The 24,660-nt window shown below is 47.1% G+C and overlaps 1 protein-coding gene across 1 annotated transcript in view; it reads right to left on the minus strand.

The window, feature by feature from the left end:
* Positions 1-1,223: 1,223 nt before the first annotated feature.
* FUZ (fuzzy planar cell polarity protein) overlaps positions 1,224-24,660 on the minus strand; it is a 30,054-nt gene continuing 6,617 nt past the window's right edge. Inside the window, exons 2-12 of the mRNA XM_029585360.1 lie at positions 20,575-20,696; positions 17,426-17,510; positions 17,179-17,247; positions 16,735-16,839; positions 16,455-16,652; positions 15,980-16,075; positions 15,778-15,884; positions 15,579-15,658; positions 15,396-15,497; positions 10,107-10,318; positions 1,224-3,626 (exon numbers count right to left, since the gene is read on the minus strand). Coding sequence (XP_029441220.1) covers positions 10,116-10,318; positions 15,396-15,497; positions 15,579-15,658; positions 15,778-15,884; positions 15,980-16,075; positions 16,455-16,652; positions 16,735-16,839; positions 17,179-17,247; positions 17,426-17,510; positions 20,575-20,696 — 1,167 coding nt within the window. The 3' untranslated portion in view covers positions 1,224-3,626; positions 10,107-10,115. The remainder of the gene's footprint in view (positions 3,627-10,106; positions 10,319-15,395; positions 15,498-15,578; positions 15,659-15,777; positions 15,885-15,979; positions 16,076-16,454; positions 16,653-16,734; positions 16,840-17,178; positions 17,248-17,425; positions 17,511-20,574; positions 20,697-24,660) is intronic.

Consider the following 24,660-nt stretch of genomic DNA (forward strand, 5'->3'; position numbering starts at 1 on the left):
CAGCCTGGAGGTGGACAAGGTTTCTCCATTTGCCCTGAGACACCGGGGGGGGCTGACGCAATAAGCCGTGTGTTGAAAACTGGGCACTTGTATTGAGCGCCAGTTTCCTAACCCGCACACAGCCACGTCCCCCCGGGCGCCCGCTGCAGTATTTAAACGAGGGACTGCGCAAAAAAACGGCCGCGCGAGGGGAGAATTGGGCCTCCCTAGCGCTCAAGTGCATCGGGCGCCCACACTCCGAGCGTCTGCTTTTCTCCCGCTTCTTCTGGCCGATTTTGCTGAGGTTGTCGAAGACGCCCATAGCTGAGCACCCCTGTGCAGCCAGAAAAAATGTTTCTCGTTTTAAAATCAAGCCAACATCCATTTACTTTTCCAACACCGCAAGCGGTCAAGTTAAGTGTCATAATGAGGAGGAACCACAGAGGACCGAATTTTTTTAATCTGTCATGAGCCCTTGACTCAGGGATTGAATTTACGTCACCGCCGGGGCTGCAGTTAAATTTGCCGCATTAAAATCGGCCACGCTAGCCTCCTTAGTGCATCGGGTGCTAGTCTAGCGTATCCAACAGCGGGGGAAAAGTGCGCCCGGCCTAGCGCACAGGTTACTGCCTCAGCCCCAGCGAGGAGCTGGAAAGTTTGCCATCCTCTGCCAGTGGCGCACGTTCACTTCCTTGGCAGAATACGTCCGCAGAGAACGCAGCGGGAGAGGCAGGGAGCCTTGCACGGTCTTTTGTTCTGCTGTTGAGAGAGAATAAAAAGCTCAGTGGGGTGAGTGAGGCAGGGCAGGGGGCGGGGAGGCTGCCCTGTTGCTTCGTAGCAGAAAGCAGGACTTCTGTTGGTGGCCGACTCGTTTCCCAGTGGCTCGAGGACTTCAGTGAAAGACAGGAGCTACATGGGCACTGGTCGAGCTCAGGCAGCAGCCAGAAGGGGCCTGGCGCAGGGCAGCGGGCTGAGTGGAGGGGCTCAGATGGACCTGCGTGCTGAATCGATTTAGTAAACTCTTAATGACTGCTTGGGTTCTGCTAATTTTTCCTATGAAAAATGGCCAAAACTTTTCATTTAGCGCAGTTACAGACCCTGCAATCCAGGTCAGTCCGGGCTTACTGGGATTTGAACCTGAAAGGATTTCACACTAGGAGCACTGCTCACCCATGCTAACAGAGCACCATTTGTCTTTTTTTTTTTTTTTTTTTTTTAACTTTATTTAATAGTTTTAACAGTACAAAAAGCAGAAGCATAACACAGAGATGTAGGAACAATAACAACCCTCTTACCCACCCCCCCAGTGGAGCTGAACGAATAACGCAACAGGAGCGTAACAAGCGTATTACAGAGTTATACCAAGACATTGCAAACAATACATTACGGTTGTCCGTGACAGCTATGCTTCCACTGTTACACGAGGAACGTCCTCCTCTAGTCCCAATAGGGTGACCATATTGTGTCGTATAACAAACAGGTTTCGTTTAAGGGCAATCTCACGAACGTGGCTCAACCATCTCGCCAGTGAAGCGCCCGGCCTGGAGGAAGGGATCTCATTTCCTTTGGGAAGTAGTGAAGCGTATCAGTCGGCCATAAACCAAGTAAGCACAATGCAGAGGTCAGGACTATTTCCTTGCCGAAAATAAGGCAACATAGCCGCTTTACTGCTCTCCAAAAGGCCTCAATGTACTTACAATTCCACCAAACGTGGCGGGAGGAACCTGGGAAGCCACATCCGCGCCAGGTGGGAGAGAATTTAGTATAAAACAAAAGGGTACCGATTAAGCTTCCCAAGGCCTTCCACCCGTTCCCATCTCAGTTTCCAATGCTGACTGGTTAGAGCGAGTTGTAGGTCTCTACTCCATCGGTGGAAAATGCGAGGGGGTGGATCCTGCATACCTTGAAAACACCGCGGAAGCCGAGCTATTTTTGTTTTGGTTGCATTCCTGCCTACCTTGGACACTTAGCACAGCTTTAGAGAAAAGGGAAATACGCTTGCGAGGTGGGGGGGTCCTGTATGAGTATTCGTACTACAGGATCCGGAAGCATAGTTGCCAGCCCCTCCCTTACCCGCAGGCGGTCGTTCCGCCAGTAACGGACTATGGAAAACAGCTGAACTGTCATCAGCATCAACTTCATCTGGAAGGTCCTGAAAGGATCGAAATGGACTTGGCTCGTCTTCCCATAATCGACCGCCACACCTTTTAGACCTTGTTTCCACCGCTTAACAGTTTCCGTAGACATCATAAGCCGTAGTCAAGCTCCAGTTCCCCCCGCCGAGGAGAAAGTGCAGCAACGCTGTGCATGGGCCATTTAAATTTCATAGCCCACGTCTTCCAAATTTTTAAAGTGGAATTTAGATGGGGGCTAGTTCTTCCTGCACGTCTGGCCTCTTGAGATGAAGTTTTGTGTAATAAAACAACAGATAAATCAATGTCACCCAGAATTTTACGGTCTGACGTGCTCCCTACGAAGCCACCCCATGGCACCTGCAAGGCCACAGGCCCAATGGTAACTTTGCAAATTAGGTAGGGCCAACCCTCCCGCTGCTTTAGGACTCCACAGTGCACGGGCCCACTGAACCTAGAAACAGCCCCATTAAGTGTAGGAAAGAAAACTCTCGGCTAAATTACATGGCATGGATTGAAAAAGATACATCAAAGGTGGTAGGACATTCAGTTTGAGAACGTGAATTCTACCCGCCCAGGAGAGGAAACGGTCATCGCACCTGTCCACGTCATGCCTAATCTCCGTGACAACCAGTCTCTAGCGGTCAGAGGTCTCCCAGGAAGCCGAGGGAATTAAAGTCCTTCCAGGCCTTCTTAAAAAGAAAGAAGCATCGGGGAATCCCCTCTAATGACAGTGGGCCCAGAGGGAATACTTCCGATTTGGAAAAGTTGATGGTGTAGCCAGAGGGTCTGCCCTGATTGTTTAGGGCTAGTAAGACAGAACAGAACATCATCTGCGTGTAATGATAGAACACGTTTTGTCCCTGCACACTGAAATCCCATCACCCCAGGGTCATTACGAACCTTGACTGCCAAAACTTCAGTGGCTGAGCACCATTTGTCTTTTTAACTTGATAATTTAACACACAGACCAGGCGCAGGGCATTTGTTCACATCTTCCTTCCAGACAGTTCCACAGGGAGCAGTAAACTCTCCACAAGGTTTGCTTTAAAACTCCCTTTGGGCCTCTCTGAGGTCTTGCAGGATGAGAGTGCTCATTTCTCCACAGCCGCACTCTTACCCGTCTGCAGCTTTTGAATATAAAGATGAGCCAGGCGTCCGAGAGAACACAAGATTAGTGGCTGGGGGCTCAAAGCACAGCAAGTAGCAGGGCCCGTGCCCATCTCCCTGCCTCGGGAGCCATTCCTTGCAAATAGCCGAGAGCTGCAGAGCGGGACGAGCCAGCCACGGGCCCTGCCGCTCCCGGACCTGCGTGCAATGAGGGAGCCGGGCGGGAGGAAGGCACGAAGCAGACTCGGGCCAAGCCCGGCCCCACCTTTGGACAGCTGCGGTTTGCGGTGGCGATGACCGGTGCCAGTTGGACATCACTGCAATCTCAGGACCATAGGTGGGGAAGTGAGGCTGCGCTCCAGCGGGCCGTTCTGGTCTTTAGGTGCAGATGGGAGACTGAGGTACCTGTACAGAGGTAAAGAATTCTCATTTCAAAATAAATCGTCAGTCGCCTGGAGGGCGACCCCACTTTCTCCCATTGGCTTAAGAGCATAGCACAGGTGCGCAGGATGCAGGCAGGCAGGACTGGGGCAGGCGGGCAGGCAGTCTGGGGGGAGGGGAGGGGGATAAGGAAAAGACCAGGGCAAAATGCACTCTCTCTCTAAAGCAGGAAGTCAGGACCATGAAGGCTGCAGGCGACTCTATCAGTGACATACGCACGATTTACCTCCTGTCTGCCCTGTGACTGCAGGCTACACCTCAGCACTTTAGCAGTGACAATTCTGCGAAAGAAAAATTCATCTCCTGCCTACACCCATCTCTCATCCTCACCTGGCATACTCCCCCCCCCCAATTCTACACACGGCCCTCACACATGGATACGAGACGAAGAGGAGTGCAACACCCCCCACATCTACACCCGTCACCCATCATACACACCTGTCACACTTCATATATAATCTCCCCCCATACCCCTGTCAACCATCATACACGCCCCCTCCCTCTCATATACAACTGTCACAATACATGCTCCCTGCCCTTTAATATACACCTGACGCACATCACACACGCTCCCTGCCCTCTCATATACACTTGTCATACGTATCATACATGCTCCTCCTCCCCCCCATATACACTGTCCCCTTTTTCTTGGGCACACACTCCTCCCCTCTTGGGGAAGGAGAGATGATGAGAGAAGAGGATGTGTGGTAGACACAGAGGCTACCTGCAATGTTAATCTGGGTGTCTTCTGGAATTCCAGCTGACCCTGTTTGGAAACGCCATCGTGTGGTGACCACTGCCAGGATTGAGAGAGCCCAATATCTCAGTATGGGAAGAGATCAGACACAGACATGCTAACATTCACATCCAAGACAGGAGGTCCGAGTCGCCTCCAAAAGCTCAAACTCTACGACAAGATGCACCGACATACTTCCGAAAGAGAGACAGACAGAGAAAGAGCATAAGTGCCAGGCTGGGTCAAAGCAAAAATCCATCAAGACCTGTCTAGGATCCCCAAAGAAGAGATCCAGCCCTTCTTACCCTTCACCAGGGATAAGGTGCTGACTTTCCCCAAGCCTACATGGCTAACAGTGATTTATAGACTATTCCATAGAAACATAGAAACATAGAAATGACGGCAGAAGAAGACCGAATGGCCCATCCAGTCTGCCCAGCAAGCCTCACACATTTTTTCTCTCATTCTTATCTGTTTCTCTTAGCTCCTTGTTCTATTCCCCTTCCACCCCCAGTTTTAATGTAGAGAGCAGTGATGGAGCTGCATCCAAGTGAAATATCTAGCTTGATTAGTTAGGGGTAGTAGGGGCAGTAACTGCTGCGATAAGCAAGCTACACCCATGCTTATTTGTTTTACCTAGACTATGTTATACAGCCCTTGTTGGTTTTTTTTTTTTTCTTCTCCCCTGCCGTTGAAGCAGAGAGCCATGCTGGATATGCATTGAAAGTGAAGTATCAGGCACATTTGGTTTGGGGTAGTAACCGCCGTAACAAGCCAGCTACTCCTCGCTTTGTGATTGCGAATCCTTTTTTTCTTCAACCCTGTCGTTGAAGCTATGCAGGATATGCGTGAAGCATCAGTTTTTTGTTTTTGTTTTTTTTTTTTTTTCCCCTGCCGTTGAATCAGAGAGCTATGCTGGAAATGCGTGATGTATCAGTCTTTCTCCCATGCCGATGAAGCAGAGAACCATGCTGGATATGCATTGAAAGTGAAGTATCAGGCACATTTGGTTTGGAGTAGTAACCGCCGTAACAAGCCAGCTACTCCCCGCTTTTTGAGTGCGAACCCTTTTTCTTCTCCCTTGCCGTTGTAGCAGAGAGCTCTGCTGGATGTGTGAAGTATCAGTTATTCTTCTCCCCTGTCAGTTATTCTTCTCCCCTGTCATTGAAGCAGAGAGCTATGCTGTATATGCATTGAAAGTGAAGTATCAGGCATATTTGGTTTGGGGTAGTAACCGCCGTAACAAGCCAGCTACTCCCCTCTTTGTGAGTGCAAATCCTTTTTTCCATTACCTCTTGTTGTTGAAGCTTAGAGCGATGTAGGAGTCACAGTAAGCATGTGTATGTTTATTTAATAAGGGTATTGTGTCAATAGCCATCATTCTGGCGAGTCACCCACTCTTCATTGGCGGCCTCTTGACTTTATGGATCCGCAGTGTTTATCCCACTCCCCTTTGAAGTCTTTCACAGTTCTGGTCTTCACCACTTCCTCCGGAAGGGCATTCCAGGCATCCACCACCCTCTCCGTGAAGAAATACTTCCTGACATTGGTTCTGAATCTTCCTCCCTGGAGCCTCAAATCGTGACCCCTGGTTCTGCTGATTATTTTCCTACGGAAGAGGTTTGTCGTTGTTTTTGGATCATTAAAACCTTTCAAGTATCTGAAAGTCTGTATCATATCACCTCTGCTCCTCCTTTCCTCCAGGGTGTACATATTTAGATTCTTCAATCTCTCCTCGTACGTCATCCGATGAAGATCCTCCACCTTCCTGGTCGCCCTTCTCTGTACCGCTTCCATCTTGTCTTTGTCTTTTGTAGATACGGTCTCCAGAACTGAACACAGTACTCCAGGTGAGGCCTCACCAAGGACCTGTACAAGGGAATAATCACTTCCCTTTTCTTACTCGATATTCCTCTCTCTATGCAGCCCAGCATTCTTCTGGCTTTTGCTATCGCCTTGTCGCATTGTTTCGCTGTCTTCACATCATTTGACACTATCACCCCAAGGTCCCTCTCCTGCTCCGTGCACATCAGCCTTTCCCCCCCCCATCGAGTACAGTTCATTCGGATTTCCACTCCCCATATGCATGACTTTGCACTTCTTGGCATTGAATCTCAGCTGCCATATCTTCGACCACTCTTCCAGTTCCTTAGATCCCGTCTCATTCTCTCCACTCCTTCCGGTGTGTCCACTCTGTTGCAGATCTTAGTGTCATCCGCAAAAAGACAAACCTTACCTTCTATCCCGTCCGCAATGTCGCTCACAAAGATATTGAACAGGACCGGTCCCAACACCGATCCTTGCGGTACACCACTTAAAACCGCTCTCTCTTCAGAGAAGGCTCCATTTACCATCACACATTGTTTTCTGTCTGTCAACCAATTTGCAATCCAGGACACCACCTCGGCAACTCACTCCCAAGCTTCTCGTTTTATTCACCAGTCTCCTGTGCGGAACCGTATCAAAAGCTTTGCTGAAATCCAAGTAGATGACATCTAGTGCTCTTCCTTGATCCAATTCCTTGGTTACCCAGTCAAAAAAGTCAATCAAATTTGTCTGACAGGATCTTCCCCTGGTGAATCCATGCTGCCTCTGGTCCATCAATTCTCCAGACTGTAGATAGTTCACTATTCTCTCTTTCAGCAGTGACTCCATTACTTTTCCCACCACCGAAGTGAGGCTAAACCGGTCTGTAGTTGCCTGCCTCTTCCCTGTTCCCACTCTTGTGAAGCGGGACCACCACCGCTCTTCTCCAATCACTCGGCACCACTCCCGTTTCTAGGGATCTATTGAACAGGTCACACAGCGGACCCGCCAGAACATCTCTGAGCTCCCTCAATATCCTTGGATGAATCCCATCAGGCCCCATGGCTTTGTCCACTTTCAGGTCTTTAGTTCTTCCCACACATTTTCTACTGTAAAAGGATTTTCATCTATTCCCCTTCCCTCCAGTTTCTTGTTGTTTAGAGATGGTCCTTCTCCAGGGTCTTCTTTAGTGAACACAGAGCTGAAGTATTCGTTTAATATTTCTGCCATTTCTTCGTCTCTCTCTACACATTGCTCATTACCACCTTTCAATTTCACTATACCACTTTGGACCTTTCTCTTTTCGCTGATGTATCTGAAAAATGTTTTGTCACCATTTTTTTATCTCCTTGGCAATCCTCTCTTCTGCTTGACTCTTTGCCAACTTGATTAATTTCTTTGTCTCCCTCAGTTGATACAAATATTCTTCTTTGTGCTCCTCCCTTTGGGATCCTTTATATTTCTTGAATGCTGTTCTTTTAGCTTTAATTTTGTCAGCCACCTCCTTTGAGAACCAGATAGGTTTCAGTTTTCTTTTGCTTTCCTTTACATTTCTAACATATAGAGCAGTTGCCTTGGTGATTGCTCCTTTTAGATTGGTCCACTGCTGATCCACATCTCTCTCGTTCTCCCCATCCTTTAAGTTCTTCCTCCAGGTAGTTCCCCATTTCCTCAAAGTCTGTGTTTTTGAACTGTAAAACTCGGGTCTTTGTGATTCTTTTCCCTATTCTTTTAGTGATATTAAACCATACCGTTTGATGATCACTGCTGCTGAGGTGGGCGCCCACCTGGACATCTGAGACATTATCTGCATTAGTGAGCACTAAGTCGAGTATAGCTCCTTCTCTCGTGGGTTCCAACACCATTTGTTTGAACAAAGATACTTGCATGGCATCCATTATTGCTCTACTATTTTTAGTTTCTGCAGATGGAATTTTCCAGTCTACATCTGGCATATTAAAGTCACCCACGATCACCACTTCTCCCTTCTTACCTATCTTATGGATGTCTTCAACCAGATCTCTGTCCAGCTCTTCCTTTTGGTTTGGAGGCCTGTAAACCACTCCAATATAAATGGATGCTCCGTCATCTTTTTTTAGGTCGACCCATAGAGCTTCTTCAATACCCCAACTTCCTTGTAGCTCAGTTGCTTGGATGTTGTTTCTGACATAAAGAGCCACACCTCCCCCTTTTCTATCCTCTCTGTCCTTCCTTAACAAGTTGTAGCCTGGTATTGTTGTATCCCATTCATGAGATTCTGTGAACCATGTTTCTGTGATAGCAACAATGTCCAATTCTGCGTCAGCCATTAGGGCCTGCAGATCTGGGATTTTATTTCCCAAACTATGAGCATTTGTGGTCATAGCCTTCCAGGTACTCTCTTTACGGTTATTGCATTTCCTGGACTCCTTGTGAGATATTTGTTGAGATTTGTTATTCACTTCACTATTTCTTTTTGCGGTAGTGCCACTGTTGACAGAGTTATCCATCTCAATTAGATTTTTCTTTTGCTTATGGATCTTGAAATACTGCATGCATTGTGTTTTCTCTCTCTTTTCTGGTAATACTGCAATGCTTTTCTCAAGAACTTCTTCAGTTTTTATTTTAGAGAAGGCTTGTTGTTCTTTTTGCATTTGGTACATTGTGTGTCTCCTCATCACAGGTCTAATTCTACCAGAGCCAACTGTATTCCTGGTTTTTAAAGAATTTCCTAATGACCTGTTTGAGTGGGAGGGTGTACCTGTTGGCTGCTCTTCTGTCAAGAATGGGTGACTGTGGGTCCTACCTGAGCCTAATGGATCTCCTTTTCTTGACTCCTGGTTTGTTTGTGGTATTGGGGAATTATTTTCTGAGTAATGCAATGTGGGTGTAATTCTTTTAATTGAAGCTAATTGATCTTTAATCACAGTCAGCTCCATTTTCAAGGAAGAGAGTTGTGCACAAATTGGGCAAGCTCTAAGTTTCCAGATGCTTTCCCTCAGAATAAAGGCTCCACAGCAGTTACATTGGATAGTCCTCATCTTGGTAATTTGTGACTTTATTTCCTTGACTGTAACCAATGTACTAATCTATCTTGCTGCCAATGGTAATCTAGGCAGTCTTTATTAGAAACAAGCCCCAGGGGTGGGTGGGAGTCAAACAGTTTAGCCTGGGACAAGCTGGGTAAAGCAGGGCACTACTGGACTGTTGTCTTTGCGTTTTGGTCAATTCTTTTTAAAAAAAAAACAGTTTATGCCCCAGTTTTTTAGTTTGTGCCAGCTAACCCCAAACTAGAGAGATTTTACCAGTTTAAAAGCTGATAGCTTTGCAGACAGGAAAGAATCACAGAAGCTTTCTACACAAGCTTTCTACACAACTTCAGATCAATATTCCTCCACGAACTTGTTCAAAACTCTTTCAACCCAGCTTTCACCACATTCTCGCACAACAAAATCCACAGTTTAATTGTGCGCCGAGTGAAAAAAAAAATTCTCTCTGATTTGTTTTAGATGTGCTACCTATTAGCTACATGGAATGTTCCCCTACTCCTAGTACTAATTGATATAGTAAATAACCATTCCCTGTATACCGGTTCCACCCCCCCGCCAGACTGAAGAATCCTAACCTCTTTAGCTTTTCGTCATTGTGGTGGCCCTCACCTGTACCTTCTCTAGCCATGGTCACACTTCCTGCTCCTGCTGCTGTTTGCACTCCCTTGCCACACTGCCAGGCTCTCTCTGCATGCACCATACGGCAAGGCCGAGCAATACTTCTGCTGTCCCAAAGGGGCAGGACTAGCACCGCACTACAAAAAGCCACTCCCTGTAACTGAGGCGCTGCATAAGCGCCAGTCTTTGCAGTGAACGTAAATAAGCAAGCCGTGCAGGATCTGGGAGTCTCAGCCACCGCAGAGAGAACCTTACCCGAGCGGCTCAGAAAGGGTAGTCCCTGGTGAATGTCTGCAGGGTTCTGGTGGCTATGTTCCGGAGACTGAAGGTGGGCACCGTGGCACCGAACAGGAGAAAAAGCTGGTGCTGGTCCGTCTGCAGTCCGTAGCACTTGTGACTGCTGGACGTTACGTAACATTCGAAGGCGCCGTGCGTATAGCCGGCCGGCAGCTCCTCCAGGAGGACGGCTGTAAGGCAAGATGGTTAGAAGGAGGCGTTACAGCTGCCACACATCCACACTGTTGGTTCCCTCCACTAGTGCCAGTCCAGCCCTGCTGCGGAAACGTCAGATTCTCAGAGCCTCCTCTGCCCCTGTGAGAGCTGCACCAGAAGGAAGGATTGTTCATCAGCCTAGCAACAACAAGAGGGGGGAGGTTTGGAAACTTATGCACTAGCCCAGACCCTTGGGCACCCGGGTAAAAAACAAAACAAAACATCTTTTCTAGCTGTTTCTAAAAACATTGGCCTTTTCATTACTCTGGTTTTGTTTTATTTCACTCTTTGTTTTCATTTTCTTTGTCCTCTCCTTCTATCAGACCAAGCCTTGCTCTTCCGTGGCTGTTTCCCTGCTGGAAAGGAATGTGGGCTCTTACCTGCTCATTTTCGGTCCTGTAGTACCAGGGATCAGTCCAGAAGCCTGGGTTTATGCCTCCCCGCCAGCAGATGGAGACAGAGGAAAAACTTGACTGACACTGCTACACAAACCCTAGTGCCACCTGCAGTTCCTCAGTATAGGCCTGTACCTAAGCACAAAACTTCCAATGCCCAAACCAATGAAGAAGAAAATAAAAAAAAAAAAGTGTAAAACTCTAAACATCTTGTCAACTTGCAAAACTATAAACAGGCTGCTATGAATCTGTACGCACAAGGCAATACTACAGCCGAGCGGGCGACTCTCCACCTCCAGGAAACAGGCGGGTTCTGGACTGATCCGTGGTACTACAGGAACAAAAATTAGCAGGTAAGAACAAATTTTCCCTTCCCTGTATGTACCCGGATCAGTCCAGACTTCTGGGATGTACCAAAGCCCCCTATCTAAGGTGGGACCTGGAGAGAGTCCCGCTCGCAGAACGCTTTCGCCAAAAGAAGGAGACCCAGAATCTCCCAAATCCAGATGATAGTGTCGCGCAAAAGTATGAAACGATTTCCAAGTTGCAGCTTTGCAAATCTCTTTAGGAGACAGCAGTTGCACCTCCGCCCAGGTCAGAGAATGAGCACGTAAGCCCTCCGGAACCTCTCGACCGGCAGTAATGTAAGTGGAACCAATAGCTTCCTTCAACCAAAGTGCAACAGTAGCCTTTGAAGCTTTAGAACCTCGGTTCGCGCCGCTCCACAAGACAAAAAAGTGATCGGATCTCCTGAAATCATTAGTCACCTCAAGATAGTGGAAAAGAGCTAGAACATTTAACCGCTTGAGCTCTCTCGCAAGAGGAGCGGACGCCTCCATCTCCGGAAAGGCGGAAAGCTCCTCCAACTGGTTCACATGAAACGCAGAAATGACTTTAAGCAAAAAAGAAGGCACTGCCCTTAACGAGACCCCTGAGTCCGAAATTTGAAGGAAGGGATCCCGACAGGACAAAGCTTGCAATTCCGAAATCTGCCTAGCCAAGCATATCGCTATGAGGAAAACCACCTTGAGAGTCAAGTCCTTCAGCGTCGCCCTCCGCAAAGGCTCGAACGGCACCGAACATAGACCCCCGTAGGACGAGATTCAGGTTCCACAGGAACCTGATCACATCCGGATGAGCTGAAATAGCAGAATCCCCAGCTTTGCCCCGAAGGCAGCCCAAGGCTGCCACCTGAACTCTAAGGGAACTCGGTGATAGACCCTTAGGCAAAACCTTCCAGCAGAAAAGACAAAACATAACATGGTAATTAATAACTCCACCTCAACAGGGTAATTCATTAATGCTACAAATGCCGTTATTGGCATATTTGTTCTCTCTGTTAAAACCCTAGCTTCTTTTCTCTGTTCCAAGTTGTATAACTCCCTTGTTTTATTGTAACTGCAACCCTTAGCCTTCACGTGTTTAATGTTTACTATTATTATTATCATTATTATTTATTATCTTTTTTGTTCCCTCCCCACTTGTTAATTGTAAACCGACATGATGCGATATTCATCGCAAATGCCGGTATAGAAAAACTTTAAATAAATAAATAAATAAATAAATAAAATCTCGGGAATGGAGAACGTGGACACCATGAGAAGTACACCCAGACTCGAACACACGCCAGACTCCAACGTAAGCCAGATTAGTAGATTTCCTCCTGGATTGTAACAAGGTGGTGATGACAGAATCCGGATATTCTTTACTCTTCAACCACCACCTCTCAAAAGCAAAGCCGCTAGACAATAGTGATCGGCCTGGTCGGAACATATGGGGCCCTGCCAAAGACGTCCCTTTAGATGTCCAAAATGAATCGGACCGTCCACTGCCATGTTGATGAGATCCGCAAACCATGGACGCAGAGGCCACTCTGGAGCGACTAAAATCACTTCCCCGTGATGTCTCTCTATGCTACGCAACACCCTACCCACCAGTGGCCAAGGAGGGAACACAAAGTAGAACCCCCTGAGGCCAAGGCAGAACCAGAGCGTCGACGCCTTCGACTGAAGAATCGAACTGCTTTGGCATTCTGACGAGTCGCCATCAAATCCACGTGAAGAGACCCCCAACATCTCCGGATGAGCTGCATTGTGGCTTCCGCCAGTTCCCACTCACCTGGATCTAGCAGAGTGCAACTTTGAAAATCCGCTTACCAACTTCCACGGGAGTATTGGCAGACCATTTAATACATTCTGGGAGAGTTACTACAGCCCTGATGTGGAAGGCGGCTCCCACTTTGGCAGTGTGGAAGTGACAGGAGCATGAACTTGCTCTGATTGAACAGGTAACTTATAAGTTGAAGCACAAAGAGGTGTTTTATGACAAAATATGGAAAGATTACTGGGATTTTCATAATGCGGCTCTTCTGTAGTTGTATTAGGGGGTCGACAGCAGTAAATGACAATAAGGGCTAATGCGAAATGTAAAGTTCTTTATTGGGGGATTTTGTATTATCTCAATATTGTTTGATGTACCTTTTGTGCCTACACTCCAGGTGTTTGCCTGCTATTGAATTGCCTCACTTGTTATGCCCTTGAGTCTGTGGATGCTGTGTTGACTCTTTCAATAAAAACAGTTTAAAAAAAATAATAAATAATGGACTTCAAAAGCTTGTGGGCTAAGCACAGAGGATCCCCAGAGCAAGACGCTAGTAATGAAGCACTGGGGTAAGTCTCCACACATAGCAGCAGTGGTCCGACAGCACCGGTACGCCAAGCCTCACCAATAATGGAGGCTATTTGGCTCGTACCGGGACAGGCTGCATGTTCCGGGATTAACTAAAGTCCTGGTGAAACTGCGGGTGCTCCCGTGGTCGGCTCTGTCTGACTGGCCAATAGTCACTCCAGCATTGCTGGTAATTCAGACTGCAGAATTTCCTGGTTAGAGAAGGGAAAGGCAGGGGGATCCTGCACTCTGTGGCTTGACAGTGAGGACAGGATCGCGGGATGGGCTAGACGGGCTTTTTCTGCCATCATTTGCTATGGTGCTTCGCAAGACAGGGTTTGCCAAACCTGCCCTGGGGACCCCCACAGCCAGGCAGAATTTCAGGACGGCCACAATGAATATGCACGAGATGAATCTCAAAAAAGATATAATTGCGATGGAGAAGGTACAGAGAAGGGCGACCAAAATGATAAAGGGAATGGAACAGCTCCCCTATGAGGAAAGACTAAAGAGGTTAGGACTTTTCAGCTTGGAGAAGAAACGGCTGAGGGGGGGATATGATAGAGGTGTTTAAAATCATGAGAGGTCTAGAACGGGTAGATGTGAATCGGTTATTTACTCTTTCGGATAATAGAAAGACTAGGGGGCACTCCATGAAGTTAGCATGGGGCACATTTAAAACTAATCGGAGAAAGTTCTTTTTTACTCAACGCACAATTAAACTCTGGAATTTGTTGCCAGAGGATGTGGTTAGTGCAGTTAGTGTAGCTGTGTTTAAAAAAGGATTGGATAAGTTCTTGGAGGAGAAGTCCATTACCTGCTATTAAGTTCACTTAGCGAATAGCCACTGCCATTAGCAATGGTTACATGGAATAGACTTAGTTGTTGGGTACTTGCCACGTTCTTATGGCCTGGATTGGCCACTGTTGGAAACAGGATGCTGGGCTTGATGGCCCCTTGGTCTGACCCAGTATGGCATTTTCTTATGTTCTTATGTTCTTAATTTGCATATATTAGAAGCCCATTATTGGCTACTTATCTCTCGCACATATTCGTTGTGGGACCCCTGGACAGGTTTGGGAAGCCGTGCTGTAAGACCTTGCCCGCACATCTCTCAGGTAAACCAGTATACGAGAGCCCCATGGAGCTCACCCTCGGCACCCCCTCCTTCCCTTCCCACACACCTTTTGTAACACTCTCAATAGCCATCGTGTCTGTTGCATAAAGAGCCAGCCTCCTGTGGCCTGGGAGGTCACCGACCTGCTGTACTGTCCCAAAGGCTCTGGGGAGTTATATTCCAACGGATGTAAATAACGTCACATCCACTGTCAACCCTAGTCCTATGGCACTCTATTACATTTCTTTCTTGCATGAACCTTGGGAATGAAGGAAGGTAGGGCTCTCGATGCTGAGCTCTCAAAGGGCAGGTCCACCAGAGAGAGTCTTCCGAGCTCAGGACAGGCTCCCCGACAGCGCTCTCACACGCAGCCTAGCATCCTCTAACACTCCCCTGCAAAAGCCACATGCTCCTCCTTCTACGATAATTAACACCATCTCTTCTTCCAGGCTCCTCATCTGTGCGGTTAGCAAAATGAGCTAACATGGTCTCTTTGGTAAGGAGGGAGCTGCAACCAGCGAGTCTCTCAAATACAAAAAAAAAAAAAAAAAGACAAAGGATCCCTGCTCTCCTGCAAAAAACCCCTTGAAGCTGGCAATATCCCAACGAGCAAGGTGCAAAGGAAGTGCTTTAGGGTCTGAAAAGCTCCTGGTGTGGAGAGCGGGTGAAGGGGACGCCTCCATCCTGGAGGTCCAGACAGCATAAAAAAACCAGAGAGAAACGCATCAGCAGAACGCTGCCCACCTGCAGCATCACAGGCCAATATTTCCGGGGGGTGCAAGGGGAAGAGGAGAAACCTGAGAATCTACAGCAGGACGCCGCCATGGAACCGACAGTACATTAGATCCCTTCTCCCAGCACGAGGGCACTCACGGCTTCGCTCGTCCGCTTTCTCGGAGGGGAAGTAGTGGGACACGGCCAGCGTGTAGAAGGACCGGAGGACAGATCTTCGCTCTGCCAAGGACAGCCCGGTGCCTGGGGAAGAGGAGCCCGGAATCAGTCGCATGCCTGCACAGGGGCGAGCTGGCGGCACTAGCCGTACCCCCTGGGTCTTACCATGTTTCTGCAGTTCCTCCAGGGGGTGAGCCTGCACGGTGAACAACATCCTGTTCTGATCTCGTTTAATTAGCAAGAGCCTAAAAACAGGAGGAGAACGTAAGATGGGTTGCGGAGAGCGAGTTACACAAAACAGACCTGAGACACTGAGACAAGACACACGCAGACACGGGGATGCTGGGGTCCTCTTCTACATTACCCCAGCACTCCTAGGTGCAGAGGGGCTGATGCTGGGAAAGTGCGGAGCTGTACCCTCAGGCAGGCTTTCACTGGCTCCAGCAGTGGCTTCCAAAACCTCTCGACCAGCTGCAGAAAAAGCAAGGAGACAGATGGTGGGTTGGGCTGACAGAAACCAATAAGCCATCAACTTGGGACAGCCACTGTCTAATCAGGACACCCACCTCGGTCTCCACTTTCTGTAGAGAGGGGCTTGGTCCACAGAGAATACAAACATCCACCCCAGGGACCAGATGAAAGGTGAGGAGCCTGTGTGGAACCTGGGAACATAATACAAGAAGGTGAGGAGCCCGCGAGGGAGCTGGGAACGTAAGACAGGAAGGTGAGGAGCCCGCGAGGGAGCTGGGAACGTAAGACAGGAAGGTGAGGAGCCCGCGAGGGAGCTGGGAACGTAAGACAGGAAGGTGAGGAGCCCGCGAGGGAGCGGGAACGTAAGACAGGAAGGTGAGGAGCCCGCGAGGGAGCTGGGAACGTAAGACAGGAAGGTGAGGAGCCCGCGAGGGAGCTGGGAACGTAAGACAGGAAGGTGAGCAGCCCGCGAGGGAGCTGGGACTATAACATAGGAAAGAGAAGAACACGTGAAGGACATTGCATGAGAAGGCGAGGGGACAGGAGGTCTTTGGGTATTTATGCTCTCACCGTGGGGCTGCCATGTGGTAGGTAAACTGGGTAATCCCTTGATGAGTGTGGTGCTTGTGAAGCCACAAGCCAGGTTAGCAGCATCACTTCCTGAGCTGCCAGGCGCCACCACTTCTCTGTGGCTACCACCACTTTCTCCTGTGCGAGCAGGCAGCCAAAGTCGCTGTCAGCAGCACGGGTGAATGCATCCAGGCCCTCCTGCAAGAGGAACGGACGCAGTGAGGAGAGCCCCCCACACCCCTCGCCCGGGAAGCGCCTCTCTTCTAAACCCCCATCTTACCTGGAGAATGGGGGTGTCGTGGGCCATCACGCACTCCGCGCACTGCACCAGGTCCCCAATCCTCTCCGACACCAGCAGGAAGCTGTCAATCAGCGTGTAACATGCCTAGGGGAGGAGAGGCAGCCACTGTAATCCGGCAACATTTTAATGAAGCTGAAAGCAAGAAGGCACGGGCTAAGCGGCGAGAGTAAAAAAGCAGAGAGGCAGTGGGATGTAGACTTATCACAACAGGGAAAGGAGCGAGGCAGAGCAGAAGGGCCCGTGGTCTTGCTATGCTGCTCCCCGGTGAAGAGACGGCACAGCTGCGGTCCCCTCCACTCTCCCCCCCCCCCCTCGGTCCTGAGCACAGACTCTCTCAGTTCAGCGAGATACCAAGAGAGGCAAAAAGGAAGCCAGGTGAGATAAGCAGGCGGACAATACTCAGCCACCGCAAACTGGACACACCCGCAAGTCTTTCTTCAGCCGCTCCACGTTCTTAATGTTAATCAGCTCATCCAGGCCAATAACCAGCACCTAGGATAGAAAGGCACACAGAACAATGAAAGACGAACGCTAAGAAGCCAGGGACCTGGGGCTGAAGGAGGCGGCCTCTCCCCCAGTCAGTGGCTGATCTATAGGAAGCCCTAGTTACATTTATGGGCGGGGGCGTCCTGAGAAGGCAAACAGTTCAGGGGGAGAGACACAAACTCACCATGGCATGAAACACATTGTCCAGGAGCCTGTGCAGGTAAAAGTCGCTGATATCCTCCTCTGATGAGATCACTATTAGATTGATACTAAAAATCCAAAAGCAGACCATGAGAAAAGCTGAGAAGCACCATCCCAAACGTCCCGCACACAGAGCAAGGTAATAAGATTATCACTAGGTTATTCCTTCTCCCACATACCATGAACCAAAAGCAAGTCACCCTACAAATCACGTCGCTCCCTAGGTTATTCCTTCTCCCACATACCATGAACCAAAAGCAAGTCACCCTACAAATCACGTCGCTCCCTAGGTTATTCCTTCTCCCACATACCATGAACCAAAAGCAAGTCACCCTACAAATCACGTCGCTCCCCTCCACAGACTTCACCGGCATCCTCCTCCTAACCACGCCGCTCCCCTCCACTAGCATTCTCCTCCTAACCACGCCGCTCCCCTCCACTAGCATTCTCCTCCTAACCACGCCGCTCCCCTCCACTAGCATTCTCCTCCTAACCACGCCGCTCCCCTCCACTAGCATTCTCCTCCTAACCACGCCGCTCCCCTCCACTAGCATTCTCCTCCTAACCACGCCGCTCCCCTCCACTAGCATTCTCCTCCTAACCACGCCGCTCCCCTCCACTAGCATTCTCCTCCTAACCACGCCGCTCCCCTCCACTAGCATTCTCCTCCTAACCACGCCGCTCCCCTCCACAAACTTCACTGGTATCCTCCTCCTAACCACGTCGCTTCCTTCTACAGACATCACTGGCATTCTCCTCTTAATCACAGCATGCTTGTGAGTAAAATAACAGTGCTGGACAGAGCTTATTCTTTCAGGCTGATGCAGCAATCTAGTCGATAAATAGTGTGGACTGGATTTCAGCGCACAGTATTTATTTATTTATTTTTAACTTTTATATACCGACATTCCTGTATAGAATACAAATCACACCGGTTTACAATGAAACATAACATCGCATGTGAGCGTTACATGGAACAAAAGGGAGAGGCAAGTAAATAACTGGGATAAGGGGACTTCAAACTTGCCCGTTGAGAAACATAACATTACTCAATAAATAGTTAATAAATACTTAATCGGAACTTAATAAATATTTAATAAACACAATTAGTAAATTTCTGAAACCAGAAAATAAATATCAATTCCAATGGAAAAATGGTGTAGGCAAACTTTCCAGGTTAACAATGGATCTTAACTAGACTTAACTAGTATTACTGTTTAGTTTAAAAATATCTTAACTCCCGATGCAGCAAGATAATCATATGCTAATGCAGTGGGAGTTAAAAAAAAAAAAAAAAGGTTCCATTGGCCATACACACATTTTAACTCAAAAAGAAGAGGGAGGCATCCTTGACAGGCAGATCGGCTGGCACTTAAATCCCCTAAAAAAGAGGAAAAGGTTTTTAAAAAGTTTAAAAATGTCCATGGATAAGTTAGTATTTATCCAGCTAAGTAGCGGTGAACTGTGCTAGATAGAAGGAGAAGTCAGTACTTATCCAGCTAAGTAGCGGTGAACTGTGCTAGATAGAAGGAGAGGTAAGTACTTATCCAGCTAAGTAGCGGTGAACTGTGCTAGATAGAAGGAGAGGTAAGTACTTATCCAGCTAAGTAGCGGTGAACTGTGCTAGACAGAAGGAGAGGCGAGTACTTATCCAGCTAAGTAGCAGTGAACTGTGCTAGATAGAAGGAGAGGTCAGTACTTATCCAGCTCAGAAGCAGTGAACTGTGCCAGATAGCCAGAGAAGTCAGTACTTATCCAGCTAAGTAGCAGTGAACTGTGCTAGACAGAAGGAGAGGCAAGTACTTATCCAGCTAAGTAGCAGTGAACTGTGCTAGATAGAAGGAGAGGCGAGTACTTATCCAGCTAAGTAGCAGTGAACTGTGCTAGATAGAAGGAGAGGTCAGTACTTATCCAGCTAAGTAGCGGTGAACTGTGCTAGATAGAAGGAGAGGTAAGTACTTATCCAGCTAAGTAGCGGTGAACTGTGCTAGATAGAAGGAGAGGTGAGTACTTATCCAGCTAAGTAGCAGTGAACTGTGCTAGATAGAAGGAGAGGTGAGTACTTATCCAGCTCAGAGGCAGTGAACTGTGCCAGATAGCCAGAGAAGTCAGTACTTATCCAGCTAAGTAGCAGTGAACTGTGCTAGATAGAAGGAGAAGTCAGTACTTATCCAGCTAAGTAGCAGTGAACTGTGCTAGATAGAAGGAGAGGTCAGTACTTATCCAGCTAAGTAGCAGTGAACTGTGCTAGATAGAAGGAGAGGTGAGTACTTATCCAGCTAAGTAGCAGTGAACTGTGCTAGATAGAAGGAGAGGTGAATACTTATCCAGCTAAGTAGCAGTGAACTGTGCTAGATAGAAGGAGAATATTAGAAATGCAGGTCACATTACTCTCATGGTTTTGAAATTAAGGAATACCCTCATACCAGGGCTAATGCACACTTCCGCCTACCGGTGTCTTTTACTTTTATGTACAATCGCCAATTTGGCTGCCCGTTTCCAAATGCAATCATAGGGTAACCTATATTTTGTTTAAAACCATGATGAACATACTGCCGCCAATTTTTAGCAGTTTAAATCATTTTTTCAATGTTTTTCTTTTTTTGTATTTTTTGTGTATTTTTTCACTTTTTCAAAATATCTTCTCAATAACACACAAAGTCCTAAAAGCTCATTTACTTTCTTTCATTTCAACAGTACTTATCCAGCTAAGTAGCGGTGAACTGTGCCAGATAGCCAGAGATGTCAGAACGTATTTGCCGACATTTTAACTTTTTTTTTTAAAGTTATTTTCCTCTTTTTTAATGTTTGTAAATACCAGCGCAATACAGCTGGAAACTTAACTCCAGCTCTGACCCCGGGTTTAAGTTTCCAGCACTAAGAAATGTGCGCTGGCCAGATGCAATCTCTCTGCATCGGGAAATAGTGCTTAATGCCCTCAGCTGCATGGGGTTTCAATGCCAGGTCACTAAGCAGTCCTCCCGATTATGAACGCACATTTTCTGCAGCGGCAGTAAGTTTTGCGAACAGAAAATGTGCATTCAAGTGCAGGCAGAAAGGGGTGTTCGACCGAACACCCCCTTTCTGCATCCGCCTGTCTCTTTGTGGGACAGAACTCACAAAATTCCTCACCCGTCGTGGAAGGACTTCCATGCCACCCTGACGTTCTCAGTGCAGGTGCTGCTCAGCAGGACTTCCTGGTTGTTGCCAAACATGTGGACCCCGTTCAGGGAGCCGATGACAGAAAAGGGGAGCTGTGAACCGGACAAGAAAAAGGAAGGGTTTACCCCAGCGTTGGCTGCAAGAATTCCAGACACCACCTCTCATGTGTCACTAAGAACAGGAGAATCAGTCTTCCACCGCCCTGACCGGCAACAAAAGCTCTACAGTCATTCAGCGTGAGCCTACCAGATGCCTCACAGAAGCACGGACTGCAATGCAGCTGCTGTAAGAAGGGGCCCTGTAGGAACGAGCATCATTTTACCAGGACTGCAGGGCAGCTTATTTCAGAAGGCGAGTTTACATGGGGGCATTGCTAGTTACTCATGTGAATGGTTTTTGAAAATCTTCCAGTCTGTGAGCAGGGTTGAAACTTTTAGGCAAATTAGAAAGTGTAAAAGCCTGCACCCGAGTTTGTCTCCACGGATTTGATCCACGGAGGTGGCACAAACTAAGGACACTGGGAGATCTTTTTGACCCAAAGTGTTAGATTTAAGAATCTGCCAAAGCTTTGCAGAATTTTTCTTCTGCAGAATTGGTTTTTTCCTTTCAGGAGATGCAAGCAACTGAAAGGAAACCCTTGGCCACTGACGTGCAACTATAGTATTGAGATGTGCGGTAGAGAGAAGGGACGCTGCTCACAGGAAACTCCTTCTGCCTTCACCGAGAGGACTGCACAGTGCCAGAGTCGGAGGTCGCTCGGCCCCCCCACGAAGCGGAGAGGTAAAAAAGCCATACGAGGCACGTCGATCAACCCGGAATGGGAGAGGGCCAAAAGGCTGACTTGCACTAAGCTTTCCGGCCATGCTGCGCTCGCTGGAAGAAGTGGCACGGTTGACCGGGGTGAAATGGTGGCAGGGCTTTGAGCAGCTCTGAGGGGAGGTGGCAGGTCGCTCGGAATGGGCAGCGGGATGGCTCAGTTCCACTCCCCAACTAAAAAGGTAAAAAAAAAAAAGGAGAAGCTGTGACCTCTTGGAGTCAACTCTGAGCCACCTCCTGAGCACAGTGGGCAAGTGTCAGTGCTGTAGATAGGGTAATTGACCAGGCAGGTTACACCAAATGGTCTTCAGCAGCCAACATCTAGCCTCTCGCTATTTCAAACTGGTGCAAAACAGACTAACGCACAGGCTTCTTGAAATTTTTTTCCCCCAAATTATTTATGTAGTTATTTACAGGAATTTATATACTGTCCTTCCCTAACGATCAGAGTGGTTTACAAAATAAAACATACATGGTAAATAAAACATACAGTTATCACAAGAAATTTACCGGAATACACCTTAATTTGAAACCGTTACAAAATGACTATCAATAAATATCTCGTTTGATATCATAGGCTAGTTTAAACAGCCAAGCTGTAAGGGCCTTGGCGTCGGGAGAAGAGTCCTGGCCCAGATGGATTTCAGTTTTTACAAAGGTTTTTGTTTTTTTGGGTTTTTTTTTGCAGGAATATACATACATCCCTTTTGCACGAACTATTCCAGTTCCTAGGAGATGGGGCGTGCCTTACTGGGTTCCTCACCCAGTCTAAGAAGTAAGATGGGAGAGTTAGAGTGTATAGCAGCAAATGATGAGATTGACATAATTGGCATCACAGAAACTTGGTGGAAGGAGGATAACCAATGGGACAGTGCTATATCAGGGTACAAATTATATCGCAATGATAGGGAGGATCAACTTGGTGGGGGTGTGGCACTTTATGTCCGGGAGGGTATAGAGTCCAACAGGCTAAAGATCATACAAGAGACTAAATGCTCAGTAGAATCTATATGGGTAGAAATCCCATGTGTGTTGGGTAAGAGTATAGTGATAGGAGTATACTACCGTCCACCTGGACAAAATGGTCAGACAGATGATGAAATGCTAAGAGAAATCAGGGAAGCAAACTAATTTGGCAGTGCAATAATAATGGGAGATTTCAATTACCCCAATATTGACTGGGTAAATGTAACATCAGGACTTGCTAGAGATATAAAGTTCCTGGATGTAATAAATGATTGTTTCATGGAGCAATTGGTTCAGGAACCAACAAGAGAGGGAGCTATTTTAGATTTAATTCTTAGTGGAACACAGGATTTGGTGAGAGAGGTAAAGGTGGTGGGGCCACTTGGCAACAGTGATCATAACATGATCAAATTTAAACTAATAACTGGTAGGGGGACAATAAGTAAATCTGCAGCTCTAACACTAAACTTTCAAAAGGGAAACTTTGATAAAATGAGGAAAATAGTCAGAAAAAAACTGAAAGGTGCAGCTGCAAAGGTTAAAAGTGTTCAACAGGCTTGGACATTGTTTAAAAATACAATCCTAGAGGCGCAGTCCATATGTATTCCACGCATTAAGAAAGGAGGAAGGAAGGCAAAACGATTACCGTCATGGTTAAAAGGTGAGGTGAAAGAGGCTATTTTAGCCAAAAAATCATCCTTCAAAAATTGGAAGAAAGATCCATCTGAAGAAAATAGGATAAAACATAAGCATTGTCAAGTTAAGTGTAAAACATTGATAAAACAAGCGAAGAGAGAATTTGAAATGAAGTTGGCCATTGAGGCAAAAACTCATAATAAAAACTTTTTTAAATATATCCAAAGCAAGAAACCTGTGAGGGAGTCGGTTGGACCATTAGATGACCGAGGGGTTAAAGGGGCTCTTAGGGAAGATAAGGCCATTGCAGAAAGACTAAATGAATTCTTTGCTTCCGTGTTTACTAGTGAGGATGTTGGGGAGATACCAGTTCCGGAGTTGGTTTTCAGGGGTGATGAGTCAGACGAACTGAACGAAATCACTGTCAACCTGGAAGATGTAGTAGGCCAGATTGACAAACTAAAGAGTAGCAAGTCACCTGGACCGGATGGTATGCATCCCAGGGTACTAAAGGAACTCAAAAATGAAATTTCTGACCTATTAGTTAAAATTTGTAACCTATCATTAAAATCATCCATTGTACCTGAAGACTGGAGGGTGGCCAATGTAACCCCAATATTTAAAAAAGGCTCCAGGGGTGATCCGGGTAACTATAGACCAGTGAGCCTAACTTCAGTGCCGGGAAAAATAGTGGAAACTATCCTCAAGATCAAAATTGTAGAGCATATAGAAAGACATGATTTAATGGGACACAGTCAACATGGATTTACCCAAGGGAAGTCTTGCCTAACAAACCTGCTTCATTTTTTTGAAGGGGTTAATAAACATGTGGATAAAGGTGAACCGGTAGATGTAGTGTATTTGGATTTTCAGAAGGCGTTTGACAAAGTCCCTCATGAGAGGCTTCTACGAAAACTAAAAAGTCATGGGATAGGAGGTGATGTCCTTTCGTGGATTACAAACTGGTTAAAAGACAGGAAACAGAGAGTAGGACTAAATGGTCAATTTTCTCAGTGGAAAAGGGTAAACAGTGGAGTGCCTCAGGGATCTGTACTTGGACCGGTGCTTTTCAATATATATATCAATGATCTGGAAAGGAATACGATGAGTGACGTTATCAAATTTGCAGATGATACAAAATTATTCAGAGTAGTTAAATCACAAGCAGACTGTGATACATTACAGGAGGACCTTGCAAGACTGGAAGATTGGGCATCCAAATGGCAGATGAAATTTAATGTGGACAAGTGCAAGGTGTTGCATATAGGGAAAAATAACCCTAGCTGTAGTTACACGATGTTAGGTTCCATATTAGGAGCTACCACCCAAGAAAGAGATCTAGGCGTCATAGTAGATAATACATTGAAATCGTCAGCTCAGTGTGCTGCAGCAGTCAAAAAAGCAAATAAAATGTTAGGAATTATTAGGAAGGGAATGGTTAATAAAACGGAAAATGTCATAATGCCTCTATATCGCTCCATGGTGAGACCACACCTTGAATACTGTGTACAATTCTGGTCGCCGTATCTCAAAAAAGATATAGTTGCAATGGAGAAGGTACAGAGAAGGGCAACCAAAATGATAAAGGGGATGGAACAGCTCCCCTATGAGGAAAAGCTGAAGAGGTTAGGGCTGTTC

The sequence above is a fragment of the Rhinatrema bivittatum genome, chromosome 19, assembly GCF_901001135.1.
Source record: "Rhinatrema bivittatum chromosome 19, aRhiBiv1.1, whole genome shotgun sequence".
NCBI classification, from domain to species: Eukaryota; Metazoa; Chordata; class Amphibia; order Gymnophiona; family Rhinatrematidae; genus Rhinatrema; species Rhinatrema bivittatum.